General features: G+C 43.2%; 1 protein-coding gene and 1 long non-coding RNA gene across 3 annotated transcripts; one reads left to right on the top strand and one right to left on the bottom strand.

Moving 5' to 3' along the window:
• The first annotated feature begins 76 nt into the window (after positions 1 to 76).
• Dclre1b (DNA cross-link repair 1B) lies at positions 77 to 8859 on the top strand. 2 transcript variants are annotated; one of them, NM_133865.2, is made up of 4 exons: positions 77 to 564; positions 1227 to 1392; positions 1888 to 2070; positions 5409 to 8859. In NM_133865.2, exons 1-4 carry the CDS (start codon positions 376 to 378, stop codon positions 6494 to 6496), a joined length of 1626 nt encoding a protein of 541 aa, NP_598626.2. In that variant the 5' UTR covers positions 77 to 375; the 3' UTR covers positions 6497 to 8859. The 2 variants fall into 2 exon arrangements, with proteins under 2 accessions (NP_598626.2, NP_001020483.1); NM_001025312.1 differs by lacking the exon at positions 1227 to 1392.
• On the bottom strand, positions 1024 to 6335 carry Gm15471 (predicted gene 15471). Its single transcript, NR_040412.1, has 5 exons — positions 6264 to 6335; positions 5708 to 5864; positions 5141 to 5212; positions 4432 to 4536; positions 1024 to 1250 (listed from the first exon to the last, which is right to left on the bottom strand). It is a non-coding gene; the product is annotated as a predicted gene 15471 (long non-coding RNA).
• Positions 8860 to 12339: the final 3480 nt, after the last annotated feature.

The following is a 12339-nucleotide window of genomic DNA, read 5'->3' as shown; positions in this document are numbered from 1 at the left end:
TCCCCCTCGGCGCAGGCGCGCAGCTCACTGTGTGAGCGCCGCGGCCGGCGATCGGAAATCAACTACTAGGGTCTGTCTCCCCGCCGCCGCGCGAGCTTTGACAATGTGGGGACTGGGCCCGAGCTCCAGCGCGCGGTTGTGAGTGATGCTCTCCCGACTTCTTCCGCGTTGGGCGCTTTCATCCTGATCGTCCCGAGCGCGGCCACCTTCTTTTTTCTCACTCTGTCTACTAATTCCGTTTCTGGGATGGTTTTCCTTTAGGGCTTCTGGACTTGTTCCAGAGTCCACTTGTCATTGGGACGCTGTCGTGGAAACCTCACTCAGGAGTGCGGTTCCCGCGAAGACCCCACTGGGTGACACCTCAACTCTGCCACCATGAACGGGGTCGTAATCCCCCAAACGCCCATTGCTGTGGACTTTTGGAGCCTGCGCCGTGCCGGTTCGGCGCGGCTCTTCTTCTTAACCCACATGCACTGTGACCACACGGTGGGTTTGTCTAGCACTTGGGCCCGGCCCCTCTACTGCTCTCCCATCACTGCTTGCCTCTTGCATCGTCGCCTGCAGGTATTGGGGCTGGGATTTGATCGCTGAGACCTAGTCCAGGAATCTGGGTGGGGACTTCTGATCTGTCACAGTTTGGGGGATTACCGAGTGGGAGACATAAGGACTGAATTTTTACAAATGTGGGAATTGATCCCGGAATGAGACTGGCTTCTAGTTAACTACCTGGAGGTTTTTAGTCAAGGAAATGATTCCTATCTTTTCAAAAACCAGTGCTTTCCTAATTTGCATTTAAGAATCTACCAGACTGTTCAGTGATAGAACACTTGTTTAGTGTGTGCAAGAACCCTAAGTTAGATCCCCAACACTCATTGCCCGCCCCCAATAATTCATCTAATGTGCTAGATAAAAACACATATTGTCTAACATCTCCTCATCTTGTCTGTGTCAGTAGAAGTGGCTGGTGTGAGACTGGAACTTTTTTTGACAGTTGTTTCCCACCCATGGCTGGGATTATCATGATAGGAGAAAGTGTGAGAATCTTTATTTAGACTGTTTTCAGATTCTGAGTTTAAATCTGTACAAAGGGTGGGAGACAGAAGAGGAAGGAGAGATTTCTTGGGAATCCTTATAACAGCTTACATGAGAGTGGTTCAGAACTCGGTCAGCTTTCCTTGATGAAAGAGAAGTCTATGGTTACTCGGGTGACCAACTGTTTTCCTCAGGTGTCTAAGCACTGGATCCGGGCCCTGGAGGTTGGCGAGAGTCATGTATTACCTCTAGATGAAATTGGGCAAGAAACCATGACTGTAACGCTCATAGATGCCAATCACTGCCCTGGTTCTGTCATGTTTCTCTTTGAAGGATACTTTGGAACAATTCTATACACAGGTGAGCCTCCCAAGGCATTCCTCACACTTTATAGCTACCTTTACCCAGAAAGATAGCTTTATCCCATACAGGCACAGGGACCCTTTCCAACTGATTTCCTACTTGACCATCCATCCTTTACTTTGTTAAATAAAATCACAAGAGCAAGAAAACAAGAAAGGCATGTTGGTGCTCGCCTTTGATCCCAGCACTTGGAAGGCAGAGGCTGGCTGATCTCTATGAGTTCAAGGCCAGCCTGGTCTACTTAGTGAGTTCTAGGACACCCAGCCTATGTAGACAAACCCTGTCTCATAAGAAAAACATCAATCAAACAGAAAATCTCCAAGAGTGGGAAAGAGACATTTTCACAAAGAAACTAGACTGTACAGTTCAGTGCCAGGACAGTTTTTGCATAAACTCGTAACCAATCTCCATCTGCTACTGAAGGTAGAAGAGGCTTGTCTTCTAGCCTTTGTTTTTTGCCCACTTCTTATACCCCACATATTATTCTTCCAGGTGATTTTCGATATACACCATCCATGCTGAAGGAACCTGCTCTGATACTGGGGAAACAGATTCATACTTTGTATCTAGACAACACTAATTGCAATCCAGCCCTGGTTCTTCCTTCCCGACAAGAGGCTACTCAGCAGATTGTCCAGCTAATCCGACAGTTCCCACAACACAACATAAAAATTGGTGAGCGGTTTCCCTTTTTCTTCCATTCATGCTTAGTGAATCAAAATTCTTTGAAGGTCCTCATTGTTTTCCAAATCTTTGTGCCTTGCTCACCTTTCTTGTAAAACTACTATGGTTATCTTATTTAAAATTGAACCTCCCAGCTGACTTGGTGGCTCACACCTTCTATCCCAGCACTCAGGAGGCAGAAGTAGCCTGGTCTACATAGTGAGTTCCAAAGCAGCCACAGCTCTGTAGAAAGACTCTTATCTCCAAAGGGGAAAAAATGTGAACTTGCCCACCATCCTCACTCTTAAATTCTCATCTCTTCTCCCCAGCTTTGTCGTTAATTAAATCCATCACCTCCCAGTGTATTCTGTACATTTTAAATATGCCTCTGCTGCTATATCCCGCAACACACAAATGTAAACTCCTAAACAAACTCCAAAAGAAACCCTCAAGGATTGGGCAGTGGTGGCACACGCCTTTAATCCCAGCACTAGGGAGGCAGAGGAAGGCGGATTTCTGAGTTTGAGGCCAGCCTGTTCTATAGAGTGAGTTCCAGGACAGCCAAGGCTACACAGAAACCCTGTCTTGAAAAGCAAAATAAAACAAAACAAACAATAAAAAGAAATTTTTAAGAGGACTGGAGGGATGGCTCAGTGGCTAAGAGCACAGGCTTCTCTTCAATAGGACCCGGGTTCAATTCCCAGCACCCACATGGTGGCTCACAACCATCTGTAACTCCAGTTCCAGGGGATCTGAGGGCCCCTGGATACATGTGGTACACATATGCACTCAGGACCACACACATACATATAAAATAAATAAACATTTTTAAGAAGAAGTAGGAGGACGCTTTGTCAGAGAAGTAGCAGCCAGTGCGACAGATACACAGAATGCAGGGAGGCTGAAAAGGCAGAGGAGTTGGAGTGGAACTGAGCAATCTTAAACTTGACTGCAATCTCAATAAAGAGCTGCTGAGTGGTTTTAACTGGAAGAGGAACAGTATTCCACTTAATTGTCTCCTAATATAGATTTCACAGTTTCCATATTTATTCCTTTTAATTTTTACTGTTTTTCTGCTAGAATGTAGGTTCTACTATAATGAGGCTCTATATTTCTTAGGGTGCTATCTCAGGCGCCTATACAATGCCTGGAAAAGAGGGAGTCAATAAATATTTGCTAAGTGAATTTATGATTGCTGTGCTTTAAATAGGTGCATTAGAAGACCAGCTGTTTGCTTGTTCAAGTGACTCCACAGCAGTATACAATATTTTGGGGACTCTTTTGAAGTTGCTTTTTAAGAGATAGTTTATGAAAATCAGCTTTTCTTATTAAAAAAAAAACAGATTTTGTTCTAAATAATTTCTTTGCTTGTTCCTAAAATTAAAGGTCCTTAAAAGAGGAAAATGACTATCTTAAAGTATATGTCCTAACTCTGAAAGGAGTTTCAAATTTGACCTTAAATAAAAATAATGAAAAAACTATACACCTACCAGGGTAACTACCAAACTGATTGAGAAATATTCCCTACCCTCAGGATTACTCAACTCTTCATGAAGAAATACTATGGCTGACTATTCTTGAAGTTTAACATGCAGAATTTTCTCAAGAACAGCACAGCTGGTTAGGAGACGGCCTGTAGTAGGGCTTGATTAATTTTGCAAATATATAATTAGCCCTGTAATGTAGCACTTACCTAGTAGGCAATGGGGATATAAATCTAAATAAAATATGGTGTCTGACTTTGAGGGCTTCTTGTCGTTTTAAGGTAGGACCCAGAGAAGGAAAAAGATGTACAGAAAGCAGAAAAACAACTACATTTTGCCTCAAAAGTGAAATTTCAATCATAGTCAAAGGGAGTGGATATAAAACAAAACATTTTTGTAAGGAGTTAGCAATTTAGTTGTGAAACAGTGAAGTCTGAAAACAACTATTAAGTAGCAACTCCCATGTCTGTCACCACAGCCATTGCTTAAAGTTCAGGCCTGCATTTTTTTCTTTGTGAGTATCTTTTGATGGAACTTCCGCTTCCCACTTCTCATCCAGGCATTTGACGGTCCTACTGTATTATTTTTTATAAAGACATAGTATTCTGATTATTAAAATCTTATCACTTTTCTACCTCACACTCTCCATCCACCCCCATTTCATCTACAGAATTTTCAGAAGACCTTGGCTGGCCTTCCTAGTGATTTATCTCCCTAATCACCTTGACTTTGCTTTTTAGGTGGTCCCTCTTAAGATGCTTTCCACTCTACCCTGTCTCTGCTGTTAACCCTAGCCATCCTGTAAGATAGCGCTCAGCTTCCTTTCAGCCAAAACCATCTTCCATTAATTTGCAAAAATGACAAGCATGAAGGGAAAGAGGAAACATACCTGACGTATAATCTCTAAGCCTTTTGGAAAGCATGGAGTTTTTCCTTCAGCACGTCTGTGTGAATGTTCAGGCAGGGAGATATTATTGAATCAAGTGACTGCATACTGTTCAAAAAGGAGTGGCCTGTAAGCGTTACAGTGGCAGAACTGAAGAGTCTCTAGTGTCACACAGCATGCTGTTGGCATTGTTGTAAGCAGCAAGGTACAGATAGGATTCCTGCTAGGAGAACTGATACACATTGAGCATGTGAAGCTCTGTGTGTCGTGAGAACACACAGAACACGTGAAGGAAAGGGATCAGCAAAAGAAAAGCTGAAGAGGAAGGGAGCTGAGGTCAGTAAACTGCCTGCCTGTGCTGTCCAGAGAGCCACACTTTGTGGGAACTGATGGAGAGGAGCCTGAGCTGGTCTATGACTTCATGGCTTAATAGATAAGATATAGAGAAATAGATAGCCTCTAGATTGTATGGTGAGTTTCTTTAATTAGATGGAAGTGTGTTGTTCTTTTCTCCCCAAAGAAATACTTAAACTTTTCCCCACCCATCCCCCAAAGTGGACCTGGCCCAGCTGTCACCTGTCGTTTTACAGAAACTTTTCCTAATTTCATCACCTGGCAGCTGCTGCTCTTCTGTGCCTTTTATGACACTTGTACCTGTGTGTGAAAAACCACCCTTCACTACATTGTTTCTGAGTCTGCAGTTGGATGGTACCTTGGAGAGATGAAACCTTCTTCATCTGTTTCCACAGCGCTTGATGCTTGGTAGATGCCGTCTCTTGTTGAACTGAAAAGAAAAAAAAAAAAAGGATTTTGTGTGCACCATACAGGCATCTGCTGTATATCTTAAATGCACCTTGATAAACTTCTTGGATTGCTACATAGATATTATGTATTTTTGCTAAACATTGGTTGATCAAGAGTCTTAATAGCTTCATTCTCTTCTTTCTCTTATTTCCTCCAACCCCTTGGACATAATTTAGGACTCTATAGTCTAGGAAAAGAATCACTGCTGGAGCAACTAGCCCTTGAGTTTCGGACCTGGGTGGTATTAAGTCCTCAACGCCTGGAGTTGGTACAGTTGCTGGGCCTGGCAGACGTGTTCACAGTTGAGGAAGAAGCCGGGCGCATCCATGCTGTGGACCATACGGAGATCTGCCACTCTGCCATGCTTCAGTGGAACCAGAGTCACCCTACCATTGCTATTTTCCCCACAAGCCGGAAAGTGCGCAGCCCTCACCCCAGCATCTACACCGTCCCGTACTCTGACCATTCATCTTACTCCGAGCTCCGTGCTTTTGTGGCAGCGCTGAGGCCTTGTCAGGTGGTGCCCATCGTCCATCAAAAGCCTTGTGGAGAGTTCTTTCAGGACAGCTTGAGTCCTAGGCTCGCTATGCCTCTGATTCCACACTCTGTGCAGCAGTACATGAGTTCCTCCTCTAGGAAAACAAATGTGCTTTGGCAGTTAGAAAGGAGGCTCAAGAGGCCAAGAACTCAGGGTGTTGTGTTTGAATCCCCTGAGGAGAAAGCTAATCAGGTTAAAGTTGACAGAGACTCAAAGAAGCACAAAAAGGAAAACCTCTCTCCCTGGGCTGGGCACCTTGAGAGGCTTTGCCCCCATCCTCTGCAGGCCAGGAAGCAGTTGTTCCCAGACTTCTGCAGGAAAGAACGTGATGAGCCAGTCCTCTTTTGTGACTCCAACAAGATGGCGACTGTGTTGACTGCCCCACTGGAATTCTCAGTGCAATTACAACCTATAGATGAGTTTCTCTTTCCAGAAACCAGGGAGAAAATTGGCTTAGAGTCCCCATTGCTGTCAAGGGGAGACAGTGGCTCACCAGCGAGAGGGAACCAAAGTGACTGCGTAGGCTGTGGTTCTCCCCCGGCTCACATTAGCAGAGCTGTTCCTCTAACTCCTGAGTCCAGGGGCCTGGCGCTAAAATACCTTCTCACTCCAGTGCATTTCCTCCAAGCAGGCTTCTCTTCCAGGAACTTCGACAAGCAAGTGGAAAAACACCAGAGAGTACAGCGTAGCAGTCCTGCAGTTCTGAGCCCGGTGGATGTTGGCTAGTGACAGGAGGTGGCTTGCTGTCTTCCTTTAAAAGAACCCTGGGGCTCACCCCAGCAGCTCTTCTGAAGCTTTTCATGAAGTCCTAGTGCCTATGAGACCCGTAGCTTTATAGTACACTATATTGTTTATTTTAATTTTATTATATTTAAGAAACAGATTTCATTATAAACTATTCAGTGTTCATAAGCACATTAAAAGTTCTAAGAAGTTCCATAGCAATTTAATTTGTTCCACTTGGTTTAACCCAGTTTTTCTCAAACCTTTATCAACATGCAGTTCGTTTTGTTTTTTGTTTTGTTTTGTTTGAGTGGAAAAAATAGAGTCTGAATCAAAAAGAACCAGTATATTGTTATTAAATTTGTCCTGTCCCCATCCTCAAGTCCCAGATAAAAGATGTCGGTTATTTGTTTTCAGATTGTAATTCATGGTGCTGGAGGATAAAGTAGGAGTCCTGTTCTAACCCTGACTGTCACTGACTTGCTGTGACATGACCCTAACCAAGGAACTTCCTGTCTTTGCCTCTCGGAGCGAACAGGAAACCATGAAGAGGCACTGAAACAGTGTTAGGAAAATAACACCTTCCTTCTTCATGAAGGGGTTTCGTAACTGTCATGAGACATCCATCTGGAACATAGCCATTTGGAGGTTAGGCACCACGCACCAAGGGGGTACACGGAATAAGCTGAACATTAAGGGTTAGAGTATGTCAGAGCTACTGGATGCTTGGAGACACTACTTTGTTAAAGCTACAGGGATCAAATGTGCTGCCAGATATTCTCCAATTGTTCACATAGCTGGGATTTTCCCCCCACCCCCACAAGTTTGAATTAGGGAGCCAGAGCACAGAGCTTGTTTGTTTTAGTATCCAGGGGAGAGACCAAGGAGCCAGCTGGCTGGAACGGGTCAGAGTGTGCAGTTCTACCCTGTCCTGCTCATAACCTGACAAAATGCCAAACCAATAAGCAAGACAGCTGATAGCACAGCCATGAGGAAATGCGGTCTGGGAGGGTGCAGGCGAGGAACGGCCTGGGCCTGGAACCTTGAGCCATAGCAGTAAAGAAAGCCATCTCTTACCCTTGGGGAGGAGGGAGGAGCTTTGCTACTTTAGGAGGGAGAAGTGAAGTTTAGTGAGCAAAATAAGACTTTGCTCTTGGACACGCTGTACTCAGTTCTGTTTTTGTCAGTGACCTTACAAACCTCTAAGGGCTTCATAGGAACTGCAGCAGGTGAGGCATGTGGTTCAACAGGAAACCTGGACATTGGCTGGCTGGAATCCAGGGCACATGGCAAATTGTTTAAATAGAGGAGCCTTACTCAGCTGTAATGTGGGGGCTGGGATGCCTACCTCTCATGATTGCTATACAGATTATTGGTAAAATTCCCTAGTTCATTGCCTGGCACATGATTGGTTTTCGTAGCTAAAGGTGTAGCTTTGGTAGGATGTGTGTTTAGCAAGCTGAAGTCTTGGGTTCTATCCTGAGTTGTGTCCCCCCCCCCCCAAAAAAAAGCCTTTGATCTTCTCTATGAGAATACAAAGTAAAATGTCTTCCATGTAGACTAGTTAATGGGCATTTTTTTTCTAGTCTTTCTGAGGATATAAATGTTAGATTTATACATTTTCAGAATTAGGATAATTTACATGTGTGTGTTACATGTGTGTGTACACACAAAGGGTGCTGAACAGATGGCCCAGTGGTTAAGAGCTCTTAATGTGCTCTTGAAGAAAACCTAGGTTTGGTTTCCAGCACCAACATCAAATTGATCATAACTCAAGTTCCTCAGGTCTGATGCCTTCTGACCTCTGAACAACTGCACACAACTCATACAGTCTCACACAATACACATAAATAAAAATAATTTTAAGTAATGTTTTTAAAAGATGTATTTGTTTATTTTATGTATTCATATACACTGTCACTGTCTTCTGAGACACCAGAAGAGGGCATCAGATCCTATTCCAGGTGGTTGTGACCCACCATGTGGTTGCTGGGATTTGAACTCAGGACCTCTGGATGAGCAGTCAGTGCTCTTAACCACTGAGCACTCCAGCCCTTAAATAATGTTTTAAAGGGCCAGTGAGATGGCTTAGTGGGTAAAAGCACTTGCCACATAAACTGGTGAGCTGGATTCAATCCCTAGAGCCCACATAAAAATGGAAAAGGAGATCTGAGTGCATAAGGTTGTCCTTTGGCTGCCATGCTTGCCTATAAACAGTACTAAAAAGGGGTGGGTAAGAATAATACTGTATATGATTTTAGATTCTGCATTTTACTTAATTCCTTAATTGGAACTCAAAATGCCATTATCAAAAAATGCTTACCCAAAAGGATGTAACTACATGTTAATAAATCATTCTCATTCAACATTTGTATACTGTTTCCTTATTTTTAAGTCTTTTTTAGATTTACTTATGAGTAAAAGTGTTTTCCCTCTGTGTGTGTTATGTGCAGTACATGCGTGACGTGCCCAATGAAGTCAGCATAGAGTGTTCAGTCTCCTGGAATTGGTGTTGTGGATGGTTATGAACCACCATATGTGTGTGTACTGGAAACTGAACATGGGGTCCTCTCCGAAAGCAACAAACGTCTTTAACTGCTGAGCCATCTCCAGCCCCTTCATACTGTTCTTGGTTATGCATTTTACAATGATCTTTTGGCAGGGCTGGGGATCAAACTCCGGGGCATTGAGCATGACAGGCAGATACTCTGCCAGTGAGCTACATTTCCAACCCTACAATGAACATATTTATGTATCTATCTTGCATTCTAATTTATATCCTTGGAGTAAATTATTAAGTTATTGGAATTAGCCAGACAATGGTGGCGCACACCTTTAATCCTACCACTTGGGAGGCAGAGGCAGGAAGTTTGAAGCCAGCCTGGTCTACAGTGAGTTCCAGGACAGCCAGGGCTATACAGAGAAACCCTGTCTCAAAAAACAAAAAAAAGTTACTGGAATTAAAGAATTACTATTTTCTGTTCTTGATGCAGATTTTGACAAAATCCCACCCAGAAAAGTTTCCATTATTTCTGCAGAAGATGATAGAAAGTTCAAATGAGATCACTAGAATGACAGACACATTAACACATTAACATGAGTCATTCATCCTATATTGTCAGTTGATGTTTAGTAATAATAGTTTAATAATGTTCCATTCGTACACTTCTCTAAAACTTCTTTAACTCTCACTTCTGGCTGACCCACAGGTGGCTGGAAGAGATAAGGTAGGTCCCAGCGTCAGGGCCACCATACTGTTATCTTCTAGCAGCAAGGGGGCCTACCCATTTTTAGTACATGCTGTGTCATACATGTTCCTTGAGAAAGCATTTATGTGAATGTAGATAGGAGCAGAAGGAAAGGCTTTGAGGAATTTAGTTTGGGGTAGTATTTTTATGCTTTAATAATGAGAAAATGCCTACCATTTTACTAAAATAAAAACATCTGACATAATAGAAATGGGCAGTTGCTTTGATTTCTCAGAATTCTCACATATAATAACACTGTGTCCCATCTCTCTGTAAGTCACTAATTAAAATTTTCTTATTTTTAGAATCTAAGAATGTCCCGTCCTCCCCACCCCCAGATACATGACAATCTTACAATTAGATTGGAAGGTATCTGGGGTGGGGGAGTGTGCATCACAAAACAATTCCCTAGAGATTCATTAGTGTCTTGTTTCATGATCAGTAGGAGACCTTGTATTTTTCCACAGGCTCAAGTCCCTTTACAGGAAAAATGAGATCTTCCTGGTAGGCTTTGGAGGACCATCTCTCACTACTGACCTAGATTGCCCTTCATGGTAGGAAATAGCAGACAAGCCAGTTGGCTTGTTGCTCTCTTTAGTTTTTTAGGAAAGTGGGTCTGACTTAGGTTCTCCAAGGCAACTTCCAGGGAGATATTTCTTTCTGTATTCTATTTTAATATTTATCTTATTTTTCTGTGTATGAGTGTTTTGCCTGCATGTCCAGTTACCACATGTGTGCCTAGTACTTGAATGTCTTAGTTAGGGTTTTACTGCTGTGAACAGACACCATGACTAAGGCAAGTCTTATGAAGGACAACATTTAATTGGGGCTGGCTTACAGGTTCAGAGGTTCAGTTCATTATCATCAAGGTGGGAACATGGCAAAATCTAGGCAGGCATGGTGCAGGCAGAGCCAAGAGTTCTACATCTTCATCTGAAGGCTGCTAGTAGAAGACTGACTTCCAGGTAGCTGGGGTGAGGGTCTTAAGCCCATGCCCACAGTTACACACCTATTCCAGCAAGGCCACATCTCCTAATAGTGCCACTCCCTGGGCTAAGCATATACAAACCATGACACTGAGAAGTGGTACTCCATGTGGTACTCCACGTGGGTACTGGGAACTGAATCTGGGTCTTTGTGAGAAATGTAAGTGATCTTAACCACTGAACCAACTCTCCAGCCCCACTTTTTGCACTCTTGATGAGGTTTGTGGGTTTGTTGATTGGTTGGGGTTTTTTGGGGGTGTTTTATGGTTGGTTGGTTGGTTGGTTGGTTGGTTGGTTGGTTTTTTCAAGTCAGGGTTTCTCTGTGTAGCCCTGACTGTCCTGGGACACCAGGGTGGCCTCAAACTGAGATCCATCTGCCTCAGTCAACCTCCATAGTGCTGGGATTAAAGGTGTGCACCACCACACCAGGCTCTTGTAGTTCTGTGTGAGGATCCACGCACATGGTTTTTGCTGCTACCACTAATGAGGATTCGTCTGTTCATTGCTTGCCTCTCAAAGGACCCCCTCAGAACCTTCTTTATCAGGAGTTCCTGGTGTTTTCCCTCTCTCTTCCCTAGGACATCCCACCTATACCTACATTGATTGTGTTTCTCGTATTTATCATCAGAGTCTACACTGCCTATGAGGGGTTCCCAGAATGGTTTAGTTGTCTCTTGACCACATTAGTATTAGTATTATTAGTAATCCCCCTCTACCTTCACTACCTCATTTGTGATTGTGTTCTTTATTATTTTAAGTTATGTTTATTTTTCAGTATGTGAGGCCATGAGTACCTAGAGGCCAGAGGCATTGAACTCTCTAGAACTGGGGTTATAGGAAGTTGTAGGTTGCAGAACAAAGGCTCTGGAACTGAACTGGGGTCTCCTGGAAGAAGAGCAAATGCTTAAGACAGCTGAGCCATGTCTCTAGCCCTTGCTTTCTTGTCTTTAAACATATCCATGGTCCACTAGATCACAAGAATTTCCCCAGATCTTGGCCTTGCTTCTTTTTCTAGACAGTTTATTGAATCTCTCTCAATAATAGAACATTTCTGACTGGATCTAGGTTAGTCATATAACCAGTAGGGCTATTACCTGAAGCAGTCAAGGACTCATTTGTCCAAATGGAAAAGGATTGGAACAAAATGATGGTAAATTTCAGTTTGATTATGCTAAGTTTAACTGGAAAATCCTCAGACAAAGCCAGGAGCCAACAGAACAGTGGTAGATCAGAGACTCCGAATCTAAAATAACACAGAGCAAAACAGGCTGGGATGAACATTTTAGAATAGGAATGCTTAATCTGGCTCTAGGGTCTTTATACTTTTATTATAGGGTCCTTATCTTTGTAAGTCATTAGTTTTGAATCAGTTCTGGTTTTCTTTTTTCAACTCCTACATGAGAATGGTGGAACCACTCACTGGAAGAGGACACACAACTAGTATCACCACAAATTTTAGCCCATGGTACCATCAAAGCTGCTTTTCAATTCCATGTGTCCTTGATCCCTCTGCTGTGTACCTCAGTGGTTATTCCAAATCTTTATGACTCAAACGGTTGCAACATAGGAAGCCTTAGGAAGAAATCAAGAGTACCAGGCCTTGACACTCTGA

The sequence above is a fragment of the Mus musculus genome, chromosome 3 (assembly GCF_000001635.26).
Source record: "Mus musculus strain C57BL/6J chromosome 3, GRCm38.p6 C57BL/6J".
NCBI classification, from domain to species: Eukaryota; Metazoa; Chordata; class Mammalia; order Rodentia; family Muridae; genus Mus; species Mus musculus.
Note: the sequence above shows the minus strand (reverse complement) of the source record. Positions and strands in the feature narration are given on the sequence as shown.

Coding starts and splice junctions, on each gene's coding strand:
- Dclre1b (NM_133865.2), top strand. CDS start 376: ATGAACGGGGTCGTAATCCCCCAAACGCCCATTGCTGTGGACTTTTGG. Junction 565..1,226: donor TCTTGCATCGTCGCCTGCAG/GTATTGGGGCTG, acceptor TGTTTTCCTCAG/GTGTCTAAGCACTGGATCCG. Junction 1,393..1,887: donor TGGAACAATTCTATACACAG/GTGAGCCTCCCA, acceptor TTATTCTTCCAG/GTGATTTTCGATATACACCA.